The following is a 24,438-nucleotide window of genomic DNA, read 5'->3' as shown; positions in this document are numbered from 1 at the left end:
TGTTGGTCTCATGCAGTAATTTTTTTTTCTACAAGATAACAGAACTTAGATACTGTACTTGCATTGTTGTTGAACTATTACAACACGGTGACAAACTAGCCAGCACAGCTTTTGGGGCTGCTCTCTCTCACTCTAGAAACACAAATGAAGTTTGCATATCTTGCTATCTATCTATCTACTTATTTATTTATGGCTGTGTTGGGTCTTCGGTGCTGAGTGCTGGCTTTCTCTAGTTGCAGCAAGCGGGGCTACACTTTGTTGCAATGCGCAGGCCTCTCATTATGGTGGCTTTTTTTGTTGCCTTCATGGGCTCTAGGTGCACGGGCTTCAGTAGTTGTGGCACATGGGCTCAGTAGTACTGGCTCGTGGGCTCTAGAGCGCAGGCTCTGTAGCTGTGGCGCACGGGCTTAGTTGCTCCGCGGCATGTGGGATCTTTCCGGACCAGGGCTCAAACCTGTGTCTCCTGCATTGGCAGATGGATTCTTAACCACAAAGCCATCAGGGAAGCCCTCTTGCTACTTTCTGACTATTGACATCCAAGACCAATTTTAACCACAGAAGATATGCAAAACATAAAGCTACTGTCAGAGAAGAATTATTATAAAAATTATAATTATTTACCATCGAGAAATAGTCCAAAAAGGAAATACTTTGAATTTCTTCATTTATATGATTACTATCATTCACTAAGAATGTACAATGTCCAGCACACACTGAATGTCTGATGCTGGATACAGACCAGTTGTTCTTACCCTGGCTGCATGTTAAAATTACCTAGAGGGCTTTTAAAAAAATAATAATAATAATACCAGGGCTTCCCTGGTGGCGCAGTGATCGAGAGTCCGCCTGCCGATGCAGGGGACACGGGATCGTGCCCCGGTCTGGGAGGATCCCACGTGAGAGGCCCATGTACCACAAAAAAAAAAAAAAAAAAAAAAATTCCAGTGCTGAAGGCTTACCTCTTAAGTTACTAATTTAATTAGACTAGGATTAGACCAAGCCATTGATATTCAGCTAAATCTAAGGTGTAGCCAGGATGAAGAGTTACTGCAAGAGAACATGACTCAGTTGCTTGAACTTTCTTTTCTGAATAAATAGCACGTTGGTAACTGCTCTCAAGCGAGTCAAATAAATGTCACTTACTATAGTGTTTCAAGGTATACTGGAAATTCAAATTAGCATCATTTGCAATTAAGAGCCTATGTCCTATTAAGATAACTTCATATCAGTGCTTCCCAAAGTCTGGGACACCTGATGCTAGTACCCAAGACAATTTTAAGTGTCACATATGCATAGCATTAAAACACATTGAAATTCATAATTAGAAAGTTTTTCTCTTTTAAATTTTCTTTCTGCTCATCCAATCATATTAAAGACAAAGTCTTAGTTACAACCATGTTCTCCAATTCGCTAACCTACTTTCTAAAGAAGAACAACAACAAACTTAGCACCTCTGGTAGACAATGATGTATAACTGAAACTTGATAACATTGTTCTGGCTTCACTGTATTTACTTTGCAGTTTTCTTCTGTTATGAAAAATGAAACTGATTTTCTGGGCTTAATTACTTTTAAGTTTATTAAATAAAATAATTAGATTTAAAAGACATTGGCTGGGACTTCCCTGGCAGTCCAGTGGTGAAGACTACTCCATGCTTCCACTGCAGGGGTCATGGGTTCGATCCCCTGGCCAGGGAACTAAGATCCCACACATGCTGCATGGCACGGCCAAAAAAACTAATTAATTAAAAAAAAAAGACACTGGTTTATGAAAAATATTAAGTAAAAAAAATAACCGAGTGTCACTTAGATGTGGCAAAAATCATGAAGGTGGTTGAATCTGGGGAACAATGCCTTGTGAATTTAGATTCCTCATTCCTTCAGTTAATCAGCCTGTATATGAGACTCTTTTGTTCAAGTACAGTTGCAGATGGAAAGATGTGCAAAGTACAATGCTGATATCAAAACACCTCTCATCTATTTGGAGAGACAAACAAATATCTGAATAGCTAGAAAAAATGCAACACTTATTAACAGCACAAGGCAATAAGAAAAACACTGTCGCATGGTAGAACGTGACTAATCTGTTTGCCAGCACCTCCAACTTGATATGAATGAAGGTTATTTCTATCAGCATGCCTCTGTAATCAGTTCCAAAACTCAACTTCTATGGTAAGAATAATATTTTTCTCTAGAGCATAAAAAGTTTTGGGGAAATTATAAAACTTTTCATTCCTCTTCAAGCAAAATAGAAGGTAATATATATATAAACATGCAAAATTGTCCACTTATTTACAAGGGAGCAACAGGTGGGTAAGAGACAAATGTGTATTTTCTCATAGTCCATGAACAAGAGGTCAAACTGTTCCAAATTTAGTATAAAGGTCATCGAGAGCCAGTTTATAAAAATGAAGCCTGATTATATTGCATGCAATATCAACATATATTCAGATGTATATTCAAGTGTATCAAACTCAAGTGAACTTTAGATGTATTGAAAAATTCATATCACTATAGTCTGTTCTATCATAGCAAGAAATGAAATATTCTCATTTTGCTAATATACAGATGTTTGAAACTATGGAACAAATTTGTTCAGGTGGCTGACTGAATTTTCATTTTCATGTAGGAATTTTATCAATATGTGTCCATCTGAGTGACCATGATTCTGGGAATTTTTCTTTCTCTACATTTTTTCTTTTCTTTTCCCTTGTTTCTTTTCTAGAAGATCATGCTGTAGTCTTTAAGTTCAAGTCATATAAATTTGACATTTGTTCCTGTGGTGTGGCCGCTTTTAGAAGATTATTCTTAAGTTTTCATTATTTGACTCTTCCTGGATAAAACATTTTCTGAAAATCAGTGTGTTATCAATCACTTGAAAAAGTAAATCAAGTCTTATGTTTCAGTTTTGTTGCTCTCATTTTTCTTCCTCCTCATTCCCTCTACCTTCATTATATCAATAGTCCATCTTTATCTCTACATAAATTTACATAACTAAGAATTATGAATACTCCAGATCATAGAAGTTGTGTATTTATTCACTCACTTGTGATTATTCACAGATATCTCCTATGAGCTAAACACCATTCTCAGCACTTGGAATTATTACTTTTTTTTCCTATGAAAATATGGTAGATGTTTTTTAAAAAAGTTCTGTGCTGGCAGTGAGCATAAGTAAGTATTCTATGGATGTATTTTAGAAAGTCCAAAATTACTTTTGTTCTTAGAATTCTGGAACAATGTAAAAAAAAAAAATCCCAATGGATTTGAAATCATCTTAACTTCACCCAAAGTTTAAGGGTGTTTTAAATCAGCATGCTGGTTTCATAAAAAAACTAAAAGTTTGTATAATAGAAAAAAGGTCAGTTTGTGTCATTCATATTTTTGCAAATTTAGATCCCTGTCACACGATAGCTTAAATGCTTTAAATGATAAAGAATTCATATTACAAAGAAAATACCTTAAGAAAATAACAACTTACTGTCTTTTCTCAGTAGTATATTTTTACCTTTTTCAAGAGACTGAAAACCTATTGCACAAATTAAAAAAGGAGCTCCCACAGAATCCATGCTTCTCTCTGCATCTTCCCTATCATTATTCTTTCCACTCTTTCCAATATCCTCAGGTACATGATCACAAGTAATATCAAAGCAGATCTCATAACCATTAAGAAACTTCTGATTGGGCTTCCCTGGTGGCGCAGTGGTTGAGAGTCCACCTGCCGATGCAGGGGACGCGGGTTCGTGCCCCGGTCTGGAAAGATCCCACATGCTGTGGAGAGGCTGGGCCCGTGAGCCATGGCCGCTGGGCTTGCGCGTCTGGAGCCTGTGCTCCGCAACGGGAGAGGCCACAACAGTGAGAGGCCCGCGTACCGCAAAAAAAAAAAAAAAAGAATAAAACTTATTATATGAAGTATTTCCCAGAATTCAAAATATTCACTATGGCCTCAAAGTTGTACCATAGGAAGCAGCTTTCTGACTCCCAAATCCTATATCCTGACTTTTTCATCCATGATCACTGTCCTCCAGCCATGTGGGCTAATTTTAGTTCCTAAACCACACCAAGTTTTTTCTCCATTCAGGGCCCTTGCAATCTGCTGTTACCTATAATGAGAGAGGTCTTCCCTTCAAACTTTTCATGGCTGAATTTTTTTAATACTCTTATAATCTCAACTTCTTATCCATTACTCAGAGTGGCCTTTCCTGAGTATTCTATCTAAAACAATTTTTTCTTTTCTCCATCATAGCACACCTTTTAGTTATTCAACATTTACCACAATTTGAAATTTGTTTGTTTACTATCTGCCTGTCCCTAGACTGCAATGTCTAAGAGGATTAAGAAGATGTCTGTATTTCTTCCTGTTTTATCTCCAGTCCCTAGTACAGTGCCAAACAAGTATTAGGAATGCAATACCTATTTATTTATGGCAGAAAGGCAGGAGACCTTCATAGGAAATTTGTCTTCCTTCATAGGAAGGAGGAAATTTGTCTACTTTGCATTTATTTTCATTCTGCATTTAACATAGTGCTTGAAAGCTCAACAAGAGTCAAATGATATCCCATGTTAGCCAGTTTCAAGGGGAAAATGGACAGAGCCACATGGATATGTGGATTTAAAAAATGGTTGAGTGTAAAATGTCTATCTAGTTACACAAATTTACTTAGATCAGAGGCAATAAGTGAAACAAATCAATATATATGTAGGATATTGTCTATAAGAATATATATAAAAGTATGGTTATAATATATGACATATATAATGTAGTATTATGTTTTTAAAAGCATGTCTTTATTCTAAAATATACATTCCACAAGTGCAAGGACTGTGTTTGCCTTGTTCAATGCTATAGCTTCTGCATGTTGCATAGTGCCAGGAACACAGTCACTGGGGATTAAACAAAATGTGATTCACAAGATAGCAATTCAGAAGGACACTACTGAGGTCACCTGAGTCAGAGTGTATAACCGCTATCTTGAAACTTCTGCTTTATGTACATCTTCATTTTTCTGAAATATTTCATTGATACTTAAACATCTATTAAGAATGTGGTTGGGAGATTACTTATAGTCTGAAGTCAAGAAGAAGGCAGGTGCATAGAAGGGTGATTAATTGGAAAGGGCAGAAGAAAACCTCCAAGTGTGATGGAAACCAATATATATTGGAAACTAATATATGTATGTATATATACATATGGGTGGTGGTGATAGTGGTGTACACATTTGGAAAAGATTTTATCTAACTCTACACTTAAACTCTCAACAGTTATTGAATCTAAATTATGTCCTTATTTAGGAAAATATTTGTTAGGAAAAAAGTCTCTCGCTATGTGGTGAAAAAATCAGAAGGTAGCAAAACTGGCATCAGAAAGGTACTTTAGGTGGCTGATGCAGTAACCTAGGTGACAGAGGATGTTGAATTTCACTCTATTACCAGATCCATAAGGCACACACAAAAAATGAAGACTCAGTTATGACCTTGAATAGAAAAATATCAGTATTCTCTTTTTTGCATATAGTTAAAGAAGCTGTCTTCAGGAAGAAGTCCCATGTGTCACCACATATTTTATTGTTATTGGGACCTAATCCACACGTGTTAGGAATTCTATCAAGTTTTTAGTATTGATCTAAAATGAATGAACAGTATAGTCATTCCAGAAACTTATGGACCTTTATCCAATTTTCTCATCTTACACAAATTAAGACAGGGGACTAGAGAATTACTGAATTTTTATTAAGAAACCCCTCTCCTGTAGTTTACCCAAATTTAGCGTTTAACAGGGGTGGAGAGACTATTTGTGTCTCTAGGAATATCCCCAGGAAATAAATAATGACCCTGAGGTAGTAACAAAAACAAAAACAACATGTAAGAGAAGTTTACTATGTGCCATGTACTATGTATTATGTCAATTGCTACTCAAAAGTAGCTTTTGAAGAATCATTATCTTCCTTTTTTTATATGAAGATACTAAGGATGAATGTAGTTAATAAATTTACTGAGGGCCATCAAGTAGTAAATGTCAAGGGTAGAAATATGAATCCTGGTCAAGTATGGCTCCATAGCTTATGCTCTTAAGGACTACATGATTCTGTAGGATTTGTTTGTTTTTTTTTGTTTTGGTCACCAGCCATATATGCTGAACTTAGAGTGAGGTACTATGGAAAAGATTCTTTTTTCCTTTTTTTAAAAATTTATTTATTTATTTATTTATATTTTTTTGGCTGTGTTGGGTCTTCATTGCTGAGCATGGGCTTTCTCTAGTTGTGGCGAGCGGGGGCTACTCTTTATTGTGGTGTGCAGGCTTCTCATTGTGGTGGCTTGTCTTTGTTGCATAGCACAGGCTCTAGGCGCATGTGCTTCAGTAGTTGCGGCACGTGGGCTCAGTAGTTGTACCTCGCGGGCTCTAGAGCGCAGGCTCAGTAGTTGTGGCACATGGGCTTAGTTGCTCCGTGGTGTGTGGGATATTCTCGGACCAGGGCTCGAACCCGTGTCCCCTGCATTGGCGGGCGGATTCTTAACCACTGTGCCACCAGGGAAGTACCTTTTTTTCCTTTTTTAAGAGAAGATAAATTTCAGGGAAAAGGAGATGCAGTTTTTATTATTTAATTAAACAGTAATTATTGAACATCTATTAGAAGCAAGACCCTTCTCTAAAAGCCTGGAGTATAACAGTGGAAGAAACAGCATCTCTGCTCTCATTAATCCTGGATTCTAGCTGAAGAAGACAGAAAATAATAAATCAGTAAGCTACATAATAAAAAATTTTCTACTTAATTACTGAAGACTAAGGAAAGGTAAAACACAGAAGAGAATAAGTGGAATTGTGAGTATAGGGTTGAGGGACATTTGCAGTATTACATTGAGTAACCAGTGTAGGCACTGAGAAGGCAATATTTGAGCAAAGATTTGAAGAAGGTGAATTAACTAGTGGATATCAGGAAGAAATGAATTGCATGGGTAACGTAATATTAAATATACTTTCCCCATTGTTATCATAACTGATGTCCCAGCACTGAGAAAAATAAGTGAGAAGTGTTATATTCTCATTTAACACAAATGTGGTAGGCTGCCAAGAAGAGGCAGAACTTGCTAGAGAAGGCCAAAAACCAGTCCTGGGTTCTTTTTCCTTCACCCACTTTGGGGCTGTAAAATAGGAGTCTAAGGATTCAATAAGAGAGCAGTTCTTATGGAAAAAGTTTATTGGCCTAAGTGTAGAAAGAATGGTGCAGTTTCATATCCCCTCCTCACAGTGATACATGTTCCACCTCTACCCCAAGGCAACTAGAAAACAAAGTCAAGAAACCCACTCATTGATGTCTACCATTTAGGGGAGACTAACAGGGGTAATTGCTATCTCTACCCAAAACAGAAAACTTACATATCTGCTTCTTAATGCTGTTTGAACACAGGGTAGATAGAGAATTCTTAGCAAAATTTGGCCTGTGGTCTCTAATTTAAGCAGTCCAAATGACTAATGTAGCCTGACTTTTTCCTGGAAAAGTCTAAAGGTGATAGGCTGGCTTGAACAATCCCAATAGTGAATCTGAGTGAGAAAAAGACCTTCACTTTCTGAAGCTGACAAGCAATTTTCCTGAGTTTGTTTTTCATTCATTCATTCCTCCTGAGCTAAATGGATGCCAGAAAAACAGTCTATTTGGCAAGAAAATGCTAGTAGAAAGTCAGGGTAGATGTGTCTTTAGAGTGGAGCTGAGGGTCTGTCATAAAACATCAAGACCTCATACAGCATGACCCATGTCAGGGAACAGTGCAATTCTAAAGGTCCCCAGGAGGAGGAAGGAGGAAGAGGGTTAGCTCCATAGAATCCATCCAACCCCCCATGAAAGAATGACTAAACATTTAGGCATTTTTCACTCAGAGAGTACAATAAGATCTTTCCGCAAAGGTAACTGCCCTTCCTCCCTCCACTGTAATCTTGAAAAAGCCAAAAGCAGCATAATAAAAAGAGAAGAGGAGCCTAACAAAAAAATGAAGAAATAGTGTCAGGCAGGCAGCAGAAATCTTAGGTCAGGGCTGATCAGAGAACAGAAAAAAATTTAAAGTGAGTGAGAGTTTGAAGGATCAATTTAGATGAGACTTTAATACCTGAAAATGAGATCATTATAAACTCTAAAATGAATGGAAAATTCATTGCTTTTACGTCAGGTATTGTCCAGGTGTGGGGAAGAGAGATTCAATAGATGACGTTTAAAGAGAATCATAATTTCTAGACCATAGCTATCTAAATCCAGCATTTTCAATAAATCAGTTACTGGAAAGTTCAGGCATATTTTAAGTATCATTTCATAATAGAAGGCATAAAATTAAAGATTTTTAAATTAATAACATTTAAACATGGCTGTATTTCTGTTATCATTCACTCTCCACATTTTTAGGGGTGAACATTACATACTACAATATACCAATATCAATTAAATGTCTTACAGATATAAAACAAATGGTGCTTATAGGATTAAGGGACTTCCCAAAGATAATTTAGTTTATAAACTATACCATACACAAAAATAAACTCCAAATGGATTAAAGACCTAAATGTAAGACCAGATACTATAAAACTCTTAGAGGAAAACATAGGCAGAGCACTCTGACATAAGTTGCAGCAATATCTTTTTCGATCCATCTCCTAGAGTAATGAAAATAAAAACAAAAATAAACAAATGGGACCTAATGAAACTCAAAAACTTTTGCACAGCAAAGGAAACCACAAACAAAATGAAGAGACAACCTACAGAATGGGAGAAAATATTTGCTAATGATGCGACCAACAAGGGATTAATCTCTAAAATATACAAACAGCTCATGCCGCTCAAAATCAAAAAAACAAACAACGCAATAAAAAAAGCGGACAGAAGACCTAAATAGACATTTTTCCAAAGAAGTCATACAGATGGCCAAGAGGCACATGAAAAATTCTCAACGTCGCCAATTATTGTAGAAATGCAAATCAAAACCATCAATACAATGAGATATCACCTCACACCAGTCAGAATGGCCATCATCAAAAAATCAACAAACAATAAATGATCTAGAGGGTGTGGAGAAAAGGGAACCTTCCCACACTGTTGGTGGGAATGTAAATTGGTGCAGCCACTATGGAGAACAGTATGGAGGTTCCTAAAAACTAAAAACAGAACTACCTTATGATCTAGCAATCCCACTCCTGGGCATGTATCTGGAAAAAACATGGTTTGAAAGGATATGTGCACCCCCGTGTTCATTGCAGCACTGTTTACAATAGCCAAGACACGGAAGCAACTTAAATGTCCATTGACAGATGAATGGATAAAGAAGATGTGGTACGTATATACAATGGAATATTACTCAGCCATTAAAAAAATGAAATAATGGTATTTATAGCAACATATATGGACTTGGCGATTATCATACTAAGCAAAGAAAATCAGACAAAGACAAATATCATATGCTATTACTTATATGCAGAATCTAAAAACAAATAATACAAATGAACTTATTTACAAAAAACAGACTCACAGACTTAGAGAACAAAGTTATGGCTACCAGGGGGGAAGGGTGGGGGAGGGATAGATAGGGAGTTTGGGATTGACACGTACACCTGCTATATTTAAAATAGATAACAAACAAGGACCTACTGCATGGCACAGGGAACTCTGCTCAATATTCTATAATAACCTAAATGGGAAAAGAATTTGAAGAAGAATAGATACTTATATATGTATAACTAAATCACTTTGCTGTACACCTAAAACTAACATAACATTGTTAATCGATGATACTCCAATATAAAACAAAATAAAAAGTAAAAAAATAAATAAAATAATGAAAAATTTACCTGGATGTAGAATAAACTAAAAGTGTCTAAATTTTTATAATTTCTAATAACTTGATTAATAAAGTATGGGTTTATGAAGGTTATGAAGTAATTATTTAAATAATTTAAGTAATTAATTAAATAATTTGTTGTGGAATTTAATGAAGAATAATCAATTTCAAATGTACACTTTTTTTAAATTCAACAATTTTTTTCTGAAAATTGTTGAATTTTAAAATTTAAGAATTAATTTTAAAATAAAGAATGCAGATTTTTATTAATAAAGTTAAGTTAAAAGGAGGTAATTTAGTTAAATGATAATTTTTACCTGGAATCACTGAGATGTTGTTATTGACTTTAAAAATTATCACTTTAAATTTTCCCTCTAAGAAATACTAAGGAAAATTACTTTTCTATTAAAAACAGGAAATATCTGAATACTACCTCAGATTTAAAGTAACTTGTTTGTTCTTTCTTTTGGAATAATTTAAGAATATATATTTACTCAATCTCTTTAATATAATGGGAAAAGTATTCTTTTCTGAGATTAAAAAGGGCATTATCCAAAGCTGCAGATTTGTGTGTATGTGTATGAGTATAGGACACTTTGCTTTTAGAATGATGATTATTTGAAAGGAACTAAATACACACTTGCTAATTCTAAGAGTAAGATAAAGGGGGATACTGGAAGACAATAGGTAAAATAGATTTTTTTTAAAAAAACAGTTGATAATTTATTAACATATAATTACTAGCATCTATTCTCTTGCTGAAAGCTTATAATTTATCAATATTGAAAAGTCACTGCGGGAGTTCCCTGGTAGCCTAACAGTTAGGATTCCAAGCTTTCACTGCAGTGGCCCGGGTTCAATCCCTGGTCGGGGAACTGAGATCCCACGAGGTGTCGGGTCTCCTTCTGTACACATTTTTATAGGTCATGCACAGTGCATTTTGCATGTAATTCTAAAATCTCCAAAATATGCACTGCATTTTTCTTATCGTATTATATCCAAGTCTGAAATTAACTGATGTTCACAACTGGTATTTATATTTAAGATGGTCATGTGTTTTTTCCCCCTGTTTGATTGTAGTTGACTATTTATATTGGATTGACAAAGAATCAGAGAAGATGTCTCAGTTGGAGGTGGTGGTAGGAAAACAGATCTACTTTTATGCATATATAACTTGAAGACCTACTGGATGGGGGTGAGTGGAGCAAAAGCCCATCAACTGGCCATTGGTTAGTAAATTTAGTTTGTGTTAAAATAATGTCATAAATGATGTGTTACTTTATTTAATTATCCTTAATATAGTTCTTGTCTATTACATAATTTTTTAAATAGTAAAGAAAAATAGTTTTCAGAACATTAAAAAAATTTTCACCACTTTTCTTCCCCGAAAATACCATTCACTTTTCAAGTGACAACCTCTTCAACCGAGGGCAAAAAATCCAGCAAAGACTATTATAACCAAGAAAAGAATGTTGAAATATTAAAACTGACCAATTAGATGATTGTAGATCAGTTTCAGCTAGTTTGTGGATCTCACTCAGTTTCTCTAGCCTATGCTTTCACCAAGTTAGAAAGCTGATATATTCTCTCATAGCACCATATGACTTTCCTGTGTAGCATTTACCTGAGTTAAAACTTAATAATTATTTGTATATTGGTTTGATCATTGCCTGCCACCCCATGAGATTGCAAACTCCATTATGGCGGACATCAAGACTTTTGCCCCATAAGTATATACCCAGTTCCTAGAACAGACCTGGCTGCAATACTATTCCTTTAATGAATTAAGAATTAATTCATTTCTACAGTTTATATCTAGAGTTTTTTCCCTCACTTATGGTATTTCAAATGTGTTTTCAAAAGCAGTTTATATAAAGGGACTGTTAACCTGCACAAAAGATCATAAATAAGAGTAAGTCATTTATTTCTTCCTACCAAGATAACACTGATAAGTTATATTCAGTTTGTTTTGGCCATTTTATTTAAATATGCCTAAATAAATTACAGAACTTGATATTTATCTGTCTCACCACATAGACTTTGGTTCTACTACTATACTTGAGTTCATGGCAGGGTTTCAATTATTACAAAGGACCTATGCTTAAAAAGCATTCTTTATTTTCCTCACTATGTTATTTGGTATTCAGATGGTTTTCTTTATGAATTGGTGGAGAATGTAATATCAGCACTATTTACTTTGCATTTACATGGTACTTTATCTATAGAGTTCCATAATGATTTTTATAATAATATAGAATTATTACCATATTTTGCCCTCTTATTTCATAATACAGTGGGGATTAATATGATTTTGAGTTAAATTTTATCTAAGCCACGAATGTATAACTTAAAAGGAGGTTTTTATTTCCTTTTAAAAGATGTGTATTCTCTAGAATATGGAAGAAATGAATAGCAAATAACTTTCCCAATAAAGCAAACTGGAGAAGCCTTTTACACCTCAAAACAATCCAAGTATTTTCTTACTTTTACAAAGAAAAAGGGTGACTATTGTTGAGTGGTGTGGTGTATTGCACTAGGAATATGGCTGGGGAAGTCTCAACCCTTGCTCTACAGCCAACATTCAAGAAGACTTGAACAAGGGGCTTCCCTGGTGGCGCAGTGGTTGGGAGTCCGCCTGCCGATGCAGAGGACACGGGTTTGTGCCCCGGTCCGGGAAGATCCCACATGCCACAGAGCGGCTGCGCCCGTGAGCCATGGCCGCTGAGCCTGCGCGTCCGGAGCCTGGGCTCCGCAACAGGAGAGACCACAACAGTGAGAGGCCCGCGAACCACAAAAAAAAAAAAAAAAAAAAAAGATAAGAATGCTTGGACAAGGTAAAATGTTATCTTCCTCATCTAACTTACAAAGCTATAGAGAGAATAAAAGTGTGCACGAAAACATTCTCAGAAAAAAAAATAAAGCCTTAATTTGTAGAAAGTGTAACTTTTTATTCCTCTAGAAATTAAAACTTAAGCATTTTGATATTAAGTTTTCACATGCCACAGTTAATCGAGCTGTTGCTCGTTTGACTGAGGTGATTAAAAAGGTCAACTTTAAATATCTATATATTGAAGATAGAGATATCCAGATATTGAAACAGTAACATTATTTCTACTTTAATATTCAGTATGGTTGCCTCAATATAGAATTTCTGTAGGAAAACTATGGGACAACATTGAGCAAATCAGCCTATAAATTTTCTCAGTGGAGGACAAAGTCTCTTTGAAAATGGGATGACAAGCACTAGTTAAATTTCTGGGTCATGAATGAATTGCAGATTAAACTATGCTTTATTTTCACATAACCATTAAGAAAATATACTTTCTTAATGTATTTTTCCCCAGGGACTAAATAATATCATTTAACATGTTATTTAACTCATGAAACAACTGAAGTGTGGATTATTTCTAAGCATATCTGTTTAGAGCTTTCAATCAAAATTGTGAGGTAAATTTAAAAATGGAGTGAGTGATGGTACTGAGGACCTCAAACCACACTACTATATAGATTCAACATTTTAATTTATTCAGTGGGCTGATTGGATGTAAGGTATCTATTCTAACTTCTATTATATGAAGGTGAAATCAGATAATTATAAAAACTAAAACTGATTGGTATCTTAATAATCTAGTCTAGTTACTACACTTATGAGCAAACAGTACTGGTGAAATGAAACTGATCAAAAAATTCAGAAGGAATAAAACAAAACAGAAAACACAAAATAAAACTCAGAAGTCATTAGTGACAGATCTAAAATATAATCAGTTATCATTATCTTGTATGTATGTATACATTTTACAATATTTTTTCAGAGAACTCCATTTTTTTTTTATACAGAAAATGTGTATTTAGCAAAAGATACACTGAGATCAGAGTGGCTATGGCCCAAGAGACAAGGGAGGGAGGTGAAAGGCCTTCTGAGATCCTGCTATGGGAGAAGGGGTCTGGGGCAAAGTGGTGAAAGGACTGGGTATGTGCTGAGTTGTGGGGGGAGGGGTGCTACAGAAGGGAGAAAGCTCCAGCTGCATCAACACTGTTGGCAGGTCATGCGTGGAACTCAAGAGTGACTCGCTGCAAACTATGGGGGGTGAGGGGGCGGGTCGATTAGTGCTGCTGACTGGAGTGAGAAACATGTCCTCGTTCCTGGAAAGCACCCACCAAGGGACCCAGGAAGGAACCCCAGGACGGTAGGAAGTATATATAAATGTATACACCTATAGGACTCTATTTCTATCCACATACATAATTATCATTATTTGATGTTACTTCTAATTATCTGTTGCCTTTAAACAAGTCATTTAATCTCTCTATAATCTTGGTTTCCAAGTCTGTCAAATGTGGTTGACAACTATGTCGCAGATTTTAGTAAAAATTGTGTGTGTGTGTATATGTTATGTATAATATAATTATATTTTATGCATTTAAAATATATTATATAACTTTTGTATATGTTAATTAAAATCTATTATATGTTAATATTTATATATTTAAAAATTTTGATTCAGTGTATGTATATACATGACACAAATAGATTGGAAAATCTGAAAATATTGTATTGTGACTATATGGTTTCTGACTTTGAAGATGTCACATGGATCTCTTCTAACCCAGTAGCAGAGGATGAATTCTTTCTTTCACATTTACCTGAATAGGTAATGTGCCCATCCCAAATGAAATCCTGAATTTTTAAATTTTTCTGATACCTGGGTGGTCAAACAATTCCTGAACTGCACTAATTATAACTTTTTACCAATCTTCTGTGATCACTGAATTCAGCAGAAGTACTTTGGATGACCATGTAGGGGAGGAAAAATAATTTTCCTTCTAGTCTTCTAGGTTCTTGGTTGAGACATCCTTGTAATAAAAAGATTCACAAGAGGAAAAGAAAAAAAATACAGAAAAGTAATAACATGTATATTTCCTGTATACATGGGAGATACCCAGAAAGCTGAGTAAGTCCTTCAAATGGCCCAAGCCATCATCTTAAATACCATCTCCAGCTAAAGACAAAAGATGTTGGGAGGAGGGGAAGCCAGTTACGGGAGGTTATTAAGTAAAGCACAGTCAACAAGGGGATGGTTGTTAGGCAGATTTAAGTCCCTGCCTTCACCATTGGTAAGTTTCTAGATATTTAGCCAAACTCTTCTTTCTGGTACAGGGAGGGAGACACCCTTAAAAATGGAGATTTCCATTATAAATGTGAATGCCTCTTACAAAAGGGTAACTTCCACTCAGTTTTAAGCTTCACCTGTATCTGCTATTTCTTAAAAATAATCAGCCTTAAATAATCCTTACGCCAAAGAGGCATATTTTGGGTTGGCAAATTCTGCTCCCCTTCAACAAGTATAAGTCATTCCAATAAAGCCTACTTGTACTTAAGCTGTGGAAAGTCTGCCTTGGAATGACTACGAAGTTATGATGGTGAGAAGCAGCCACAGCCCTAGTAAAATAATATTTACAACAAAGATAAAGTCTCTAAAGTCAGTCTTAACATTCTTCCAGTTTGAGCAGAAATCCTTGACATGAAGCAAATTTTAAAATATGGAGAACATAGACCTCTACCACTAAATATTCTGTAATTCAATCATTTTGAGATTAGGTATTCTAAACTGAGTCTAGGATATCAGAGACACTTATGTAATGAATTTAAATTAAAAGCTAATTTTTAAATTCCTGCCTACAATCCAGATATTTTGTCTAGAGGGTAGTGGGCAGCTGGATCCTGGGAAATACTGGGTGATAAATATTTTTCTTTTTTTTTCCAGATAGATGTTTGCCTCAGCATAGACTATTTGAAATGTTATGTCTATAAGCAATTAAATATGCTGAAGAAGTGATTTCATTTTTCTTTTTCTAATAAAACCAAGTGGAGAATTTGGAAGGATAGTAAATAACAAGCTTGTATGGTTCAAGAATCATACAAGTTTAGCAAGTTTCCCAGACCATTTCTATGATAGCATTGTATATAAGATATGTGGCAGTTTAGATAGTTTTGAGTTTCAGAAATTAACTATCCCACATATAAGAAGAGATATTAGCTATTAACATCCTCACTTCAATGCTTCATATTCCTCTTTGTTTTACTTTTGTAGAGATACAATCTAATGAATTTAGTCATTTTAATGAGAGTGAAAAATATTCTTTTGAGTTATGTAAATGAAAAGTCATTTAAATGTTTCTTTTTTTAAAAAAATTTCCCCTCAAGTTTCTAGGTAGCTCTACTACCACTGTTTACCCAAAAAGCCTTTTTCAAACTGCTCCCAGAATCCCACATTTTTCTAGTCACTTGTCTTTCTTCAAGATCAGCTTCAGAGATCAAAGCTCCTATTTTCACCCAGCTCTATTCAGCCATTCAAATGGCTTTTTTTTTTTTAAATGGGATTGCAGCAAACTGAAACTCTGATCACATTCTCTGCACCAAACTGCAATGACTCCATTCTGTTATTACTGAGAAAATGTGAATATCCTCCTATTGGAGAGTTTATATGACACATAACTCCCATTATTTAGAGCTGTTTAAAAAGTTCATCTAAGCTACTACGATAAGAATTGAAAATTAAAATGTATCACTAAGCATTACTTTTTATATGATAATTGGAAAAGAAAAGGTGGGACTGTTGCAGTAAATATGATAGTATTAGGAAAATTAATAAAATTGCACATTTTAGGTTAAAATAAGACCATTGGAGTAAAATATATAAAAATATTCTCATCTATTCAGTTATAAAGTTGTTTACTAAGATGGATGTGTGTAAGAAGGAAAGACATATTTCCCTATGTCTTGACTAGATTTTAATCCACAGGTTTCATAAATGGTAAGAACATGAGAATGATATTTCCTATCAACAAGTAACTATAAATTCTCTAATGTCTGAAACAAATTAAGAGTTACATACAACATTAAATAGTAAAATATGTGTGCAAATTTTAATTAAAAGAACTGTTTTTCCAGTATTCCACTAAAATGTATTACACATAAACCATTTCCAGTAAAAAGCCTTCTTCTGAGAAAACTACTTAATCTTACACTCTTAAAGAAAATATATTCTATTTTTATAGTAAAGCAGGGAGGTATGAAAAGTGCTGGTAGAATTAAGCAGGCCCCTCTCTCTGCTTGGAAACTCCAAAGACTCCAAAGAGAGACTTTCACTCCTTTTTGGCTTGGGTCTCTTTTTTACTGAAATCTGTACCTCCTCATTACCTACCCTAGAGAATGGAGGACCAGTGAAGTTAACTAGAAATTTTCAATAAAATAAAATAATCTTTTAACCCCCATCCCTTTTATCTCCCGTTGTTACAACTACTACATAAGAGTGTCAACTCCCAGGAAAACCTTAGGGCAATGGCTTGATTTCTTCTATAGCTAGTTTTTCTTTCTTTCTTTCTTTTTGAGCAGATTTGGGGTAATATTTTTACAGCTTTATTTCAAAGTGACAGTATAGAAGAGTGCAAGTAATATAATATAAGTACAATGGACCTCTGGAAATCCTGATGGGACGTGTTGGGCAGGGGGGTTGTTTTGGTGGGTGGATAAATGATGAACTATATGCGAAGGGATAGTTCTTTGATACCTTTGGTGCAGGGAAGTTCAAAAAAATTTAGGTGCAAAACACTTCGCAACACACACCTGCTCAGGATTTTGGGAAATCCACCACCCCCTTTTCCCATCTTTTCTATTCAGTGCAACAAGGCTCTAAGACATTAATGCATAACTTCACAATTTTGGCATCACATTCACCTGGCTCAGCATATTTTTCAACACTGCAGCAAAGCCAACTCTTTTCCAGACATATATCCCTCCATGCACTGATTAACTACATTCTCTACCCCATGCCCAGCAATGCCCCTCCTATCTCAAGGAGGGGTTAGGGATAATCAGAGCAGGGTCCCCAGATGTCACTACTGCTCTTCGGCTCCATCGGCCTTCTGTCTATACTATAACGATGTCGTGTGTAGATGTAAAGTTGTCCCGTGGGGTTAGACAAGCCTCGTTCCATTTGGCCCTGACAGGACTGCTGTCCCTGGTGCTGAACCCTGTTAGCCCACCAGGGAGTCTGCTGCCAAGTCAATGGGGCTGGATAGAAAACCTGGCTGGCTGATCTTAAGAATGCCCAGGTGCAGGAGCAAGCAATACTTTGGATACAGGAACAGAACGCATCCACACACACACACACACACACACACACACACACACACACACACACAAACACACACGTCTCCCGGGTGTGCGCCAGGACCCCATTTGCAGTTTTCTCCTCCAGACCCGCACCCAAACGCCTCCAACATGGCCTCAAATGCCGGCATGTATCAGCACAGCCCACCTAGACATCAGACTGCAGTACTATCAAAATGCTACTCCCCAAACACAAAGTCTTTATGACGTTAGCATTTCCATTCTAAAACAAATAAAGAAAATCCAATAAATTAATAAATAAATGAAAGTGACCTTTCTCTTTCCTCCCTCCTTTTTCCCGCCCCAAATATTCACATTCCCCTAAATTACAAAGCCCCAAATCCTATAAGAGTCTTTTAAATCTGGGTGGTCTCCCGAGTTCCTCTGTCCCCACCCCTTCCCCCAACCTCTCTGAAACAAAACGACGCCGGAAAGGGCATATCTTACCCCGGGTAGAGCGATAGCAGGAGCAGAATCCACACCGTCATTTTCTGTGAAAATACAGGAGTCGAGTAGACTGAGCTTCCTGTGCTCCATGTATTTGTCGAACTCATCGCTTTTTTTTTTTTTCTCCCCTGCCTCTAGCCTCTAGGTTGCAGAAGAATCCCTCCCCTTTGTATTATTATTATGCTTATGAACTGATGGTGGCTCCCCCCACCTGCCTCTAGTAGGTCCCGTCACTGGGGAGCTGTATTGCTAGCAGCTTCGGGAATTAATATTCAGGGGGCAGAAATAAGATCAGCACAAACGCTTGCAGATATCATCAAAGCGTCAGCTCAGGGAGCATCTTCCAAGTCCCGGGGAATAATATAATTGAGGCAGGGGGAGGGTACAGGGAGAGACGCACAGGAGACAAATAAGGGAAAGGGAAACGCATGCACACTCGTACACATACTCATGCCCCCCACGCTCACACATACTCCTCCAGGTCCATCAATTGAGGTTTGTTTATTTGTTTGATTTGTTTTGATTTTTCTTTTAGAGGGCAGCAGGTGTGTGTGTGTGTGTGTGTGTGTGTGTGTGTTTAAAAGAAATACACGAGTCTCTGCGTGAGTTAACTATCACGCAGATTAACTATGAGGTCAAAGTGGAAGCAATGCGCGCTGCTGCAGCAGGAATTAACACATGCGTGGTGTCTTTCCAGCGCCTTTTAACCCTTTGTTGCCCACAAAAGTATGCAAGGACGGGCTTTCACGGGGACAAGAGGTGCTTTAGGAAGACCATATACTATATCACCAACGACAGAAGGTTTCTCTCTTCAGATCTGCCAAGAATCCTTATTTAAAATCATGCAATATTAGAAATCATGGTTACATTGTAGAGGGAGGGGGAGCAGACGGTGGGGGAGGATTGGCTGTTTCTCTCTAAACCATCCCGTAAGAAAACAGATTTGGTGAATTTTCAATTTTAATGAAGGGAGAAAACACTGATAGAATTACAAAACAAGAAGAATCTACAATCCCCAGTATTCACTCCTTTTTCTGCTCTCCATCTTTAGTGAAAATGTACAAATACAAACTTCTTGAAGGTTGAAGAAAATAAATGCATGAAAATAGCTGCCTGAGTAAAGTCTACAGACCACAAAATAGGGGGCTGCTCTTTGAAAGGAGGTTGGACAAAGGGGAAGGTCAAGAGGACATTAACAATATAAAGGGATTTCTGTTTGCTCTATGGGATTTGACTTTTGTTATTGTTGCTCTGCTTGGTGACAATTCTGAAAATTTCTGGGGTGGATGAGTGGTGTTAGCATGCTGCCTTCTTGCCTAGAATGTTACCATGGATACTGATACATGGGAGATATCCCTTTATGCCAACCTAGCTCATCCATCGCAGAGGAAATCCCATTCACTCATCATGGAGAAGAAAGTGGAGGAGTGTTTCAAGGTTCCTGCAAAATTGAGACCACAGCAAAGATGTTCATGTAGAAGTACAAGTGAAGAGGACGGATCAGATCCCTTCCTGGAACATAGCAGGGAGTCATTTCAAAACCAGTGCCCTTTCTACAAGAACGTCTTCCAGGTAGGGAACTTGAGTAAGGAGTCCAGGAGGCATAGAAATAGAACATGGGATGAGTAGGTGCACACTTCATCTATAATCCTAAAATATACTTAAGGAAAGCAGAGAGAAGTACTGGTGGCTTCCTTGAGGCTGAGGAGACACATTCTGAAGCAAAAAAGCCCTAACAGAGACGCCTGGAAACCTGCATGCCTTTAGAACTTAGGCAGTTATTTTACGGCATTTGAACAAAATCCAGTTAAAACAACAACAGCATTCACGTGCAGTAGCCAATTGACTTCTTTTTTGGTGATTAAATTAGAGGCAGAACAAATGCAAATCCGTTTTTTTTTTTGCAATTTTCTTATTCCTTACTGCACTGTGAGGAATTTTGGCCTTCCTTATATTTATAATTTTCTTTTTTTTTTTTTTACAGAAAGAGCCTAGGTTGTTAATAGGTGTATACTGTTGTGTTTTCAGTAAAGACATTCTCTCATATTTTTGTAGGCCAATGCTTACATGTTCCCATGCCTACAAAAACCAAGCAAGTGAGATAAGTAAAAGAAAAGGGCTAGTTGTGAAACAGTAAAGTGGTGGAAACCATGCACACCAGGGTGGCCATACCCCATCTGAATGGAGTTGCCACTGCTCTGTTCCAGGCAGTTGCCGGAGGAAATGGGAATATAACTGTGAGAAATGTCCTAATCTTTAAAATACAAAGGAGGCCAAACCCAACATATATGCAAGGCCACTAGGTTGTAAATAAAAACTGATGTGACAATTCTGCCTTCTACCAAATACAACATTTCCAATTTTCCAATGTAAGTTTTTTTCCCCCCTTGAGTTTAGTGATAAGCATACTGAAGCTGTGAGAATGAATGCTATCACGTTCACAAAGTAGTAATTCAAATTCTGATTCCTTATTGGTATCATAATGATCCCTGTAAATTATAATCTATTTCAATAATGGAATACCTCTCAGCATATTAAGAGAATCCATAGAGGAAATTTTACTGTTTATAGTATCTGGGTACAATTTTAACTGTGCTATTCCTGGCTAGTAAGCTTCAGTTTTCCTCTGTGGAGCTTTCCTATCTGGCGGCTGCTCTCTGAAAAAAAAAGTATTTTAATAAATTTTCTAAGATTTTGCCACACATATATTCACTGGTATTTATAAGATATTTCATCTAGTAATTTCTTTTGTAATCACATTTTAGCTATATTTAATCTTGCCCATTTTTAAGAAGATATGTTGTGATACATATTTAACTTCCCATTATTTGATAAATGTGATGTTCATATTTTCATTGCAAACAATATATATGTATATATGCCTACATTTTATACTAATATTTTTACATTATTAAAACGTAGAAAGAAAAAAACTACCACCTGCAACCTCTTATTCAAACAAGCCCTTGTCAATATATTGGAGAATTGTTTGGCAGGTTAATTTTCTCTGAATGAAGTTTACTTTTACTTTGATATTATTATTATTACTATTACTATTATTATAATTACTACACACAGAAGTGAATTATAAGGTCAAAATTTGGATCAATTTGGTTGTTGACACCAAATCTCTTATCACTTGCAGAATTAAAATACTTAGGTTAATGATGAAGTAGACTAACCATCCTGCAGATAACATTTATAACTGGGGGACAAAACATTAAATAAACAACCATGTAAAGTACTAGAAAGTCACCAAAAGCAGGCTGAAAGTGGTGAAGGTTTGACCATAAAAAGAGGAAACTGAATTGGATGAGATCTAGGATTATGAGGATTTTCCCTGAGGACACTTAAAAAATGATCAAGTTCTACCTATTTGCCTGGAACTTCCCTGGTTTTAGCTTGGAAAGTCCCCTATCCCTGGAAAACCCTGAATTGCAGAGGTAAAGGATGGTTAAAATTATTAGAAGGCAACAATCTTACTGATTTGAGGTTTCAGAGGAGAGTTGGAGCTGCCAGAGCAGCTCAAATTAAGGGCGGGGGGTGGGGTAGGGGGGAATCATAGAAACAAAGTAACAACAGAAAGGTAAGACTCCAGATCTACATGCAAACTTTGTTTAGATATTTGTTTTTGAATGGAAAGAGCAGAAAGGCACCAAGAAGACTGCAAGAAAGCAAAAACTGAAAGACTGAAAAAGTTGAGCCAGTGTTTTGGCTGCTATTCCCTGTACGAGATACTGAGTTTGGAGTTTGAAGGATTTGCTCTAAGCCTAAGGACAAAACTGAAACTAACCTGAAAACAGTAAAAAGCTAATCTTACACAACATTAAAGTGATTTGTCAATAATTTAACTCTGGGAATTCCCCGGTGGAGCATGGTTAAGAATTTGCCTGCCAATGCAGGGGACACGGGTTCTAGCCCTGGTCCGGGAAGATCCCACATGCCACGGAGCAACTAAGCCCGTGCGCCACAACTACTGAGCCTGCACTCTAGAGCCCGCAAGCCACAACTACTGAGCCCATGTGCCACAACTACTGAAGCCTGGGCACCTAGAGCCCATGCTCCGAAACAAGAGAAGCCACTACAATGAGAAGCCCGTGCACTGCAATGAAGACCCAATGCAGCGAAAAATAAAAATAAATAAATTAAAAAAAAATTTAACTCCTAATAGAACAAAAATCAATATTCTTCAGAGGAGTATTATAATCTGAATGTTGGTAATATATAAAACATCTGAGAACATGGTAAAAAAAAAGTCATAAGACATACAAAGTACAAAACAATAAGACATATTTTTTAAAAAATTGCATTTAGTACTAACCAACCAAACCTGAGATGCAATGAGCAAATAAGGACATTCAATCAACTGTTTTAAATAGTTCAAGGACTTAAAACAAAACATGGCCATGATGCTTATATGATCAATCAGTGTACAGTAGGGACTCTCAGAAGAGAAATGGAAACTATTTTTTGAAATAAAGCAAAATACAAAATTCTAGAACTGAAATTTATAATGCCTGAAAGAAAAAAAATCATGCATGTTTTAATATCAGATTGGTAATTGAAGAATAACAGTAGAAGAAATGATTGGTAAACTTGAAAACACGTCAACAGAAATTATCCAATATGAAAACCAGAGAGAAAAATATTGAAAAAAATTGAACTACTGGAAACTGTGAGACAATATAAAGCCTCCTGATAAAGTAGTGTAGAAGGAGAAGAAAGAGAGAATAAACATAAACATATTTAAAGTAATATTGGCCAAAAACTTTCCCAAAGCTTGTGAAAATATCCCATATAGATCCAAGAAGCTTAGTAGACCCCAAGCAAGGTAAACACAATGAAAACTATACCTGGGAACTTCACAGTCACACACCTAAAAGCTAAATATTAAATGAAAATTTTGAAAGTAGCCAGAGAAAAATGAAACATTACAATTGCTAGAGGTTAATATTACAATGATGGCTGACTGATCAAAACAACAGGTCAGGAAACAGTGGATGATACCTTTAAAGTGCTGAAAATAAATTATACATAGAATTGTATATCCAGTAAATAGGTCCATCAGACGTGAAAGGAAAAAAAAAGACATTTTCAAATAAAGGAAGGCTGAGAGAATCTGTCACCAGCAGAGATGAGATGAAAATAATGCTAAGGTAAATTCTTCAGGCTGAGGAAAGTGATGGCAGATGAGAACCCAGATCAATGGCAAGAGCCCTGAAAATGGGTAACATGTGAGGAAACTATATAGTTTTATATATATTTCTTTTAGGCGACACCTGACTTTTTAATGCAAAACTTATAACACTGCATTTTGGAGTTTATAACACATATATGTATAAAATACATGTCAACAACTGCACAAAGTATCCTAGAGTTGGGGTCAAATAAAATTATACTTTTGCAATTTCTTGTCTATTTCATGAAATGATATAGCAACTGTACACAGAGTTTGGTAAGTTAAAGGTGAATATGACAGTCTTTAAAGCACCACTAAAGGTAATATAAAAAGTTGTACCTAAAAATCATTAGAAAATTTAAAATAAAATACCAAAAATGACTTTGTAAATGCAAAAGAAGGTAGAAAGTACCAGAGGGGAAAATAATGGGACAAGCCGAATGCGAATAGCAAAATGGTGGTAGAAAATAAGCATGAACACAAGGAGTATTACAAGAGATAAAGAGGTATTCTTTATGATGACGAAAAGATCAACTCATCAAGAAGACATAAATATAATATTTTACACACCCAGTAACAGAGCTTCAAAATAAACAGAAGCAGAAACGGACAGAACAGGGCTTCCCTGGTGGCGCAGTGGTTGAGAGTCCGCCTGCCGATGCAGGGGACGCGGGTTCGTGCCCCGGTCTGGGAGGATCCCGCGTGCCGCGGAGCGGCTGGGCCCGTGAGCCATGGCCGCTGAGCCTGCGCATCCGGAGCCTGTGCAACGCGAGAGGCCACAACAGTGAGAGGTCCACATACAGAAAAAAACAAACAAACAAAAA

General features: G+C 36.4%; 1 protein-coding gene across 2 annotated transcripts in view; it reads right to left on the bottom strand.

Annotated features, from left to right (window-relative positions):
• Window positions 1-18,902, bottom strand: part of GABRG2 (gamma-aminobutyric acid type A receptor gamma2 subunit) — a 117,711-nt gene extending 98,809 nt beyond the window's left edge. For both annotated transcript variants that reach the window (XM_029217443.1, XM_029217442.1), the window contains exon 1: window positions 18,436-18,902. In XM_029217443.1, coding sequence (XP_029073276.1) covers window positions 18,436-18,542 — 107 coding nt within the window. In that variant the 5' untranslated portion in view covers window positions 18,543-18,902. The remainder of the gene's footprint in view (window positions 1-18,435) is intronic.
• Between the last annotated feature and the right edge of the window lie 5,536 nt (window positions 18,903-24,438).

Source organism: Monodon monoceros, unplaced genomic scaffold (assembly GCF_005190385.1).
Source record: "Monodon monoceros isolate NGI ecotype Baffin Bay Population unplaced genomic scaffold, NGI_Narwhal_1 Super_Scaffold_12, whole genome shotgun sequence".
Classification (NCBI taxonomy): Eukaryota; Metazoa; Chordata; class Mammalia; order Artiodactyla; family Monodontidae; genus Monodon; species Monodon monoceros.
This window is presented reverse-complemented; position numbering and strand designations above follow the sequence as displayed.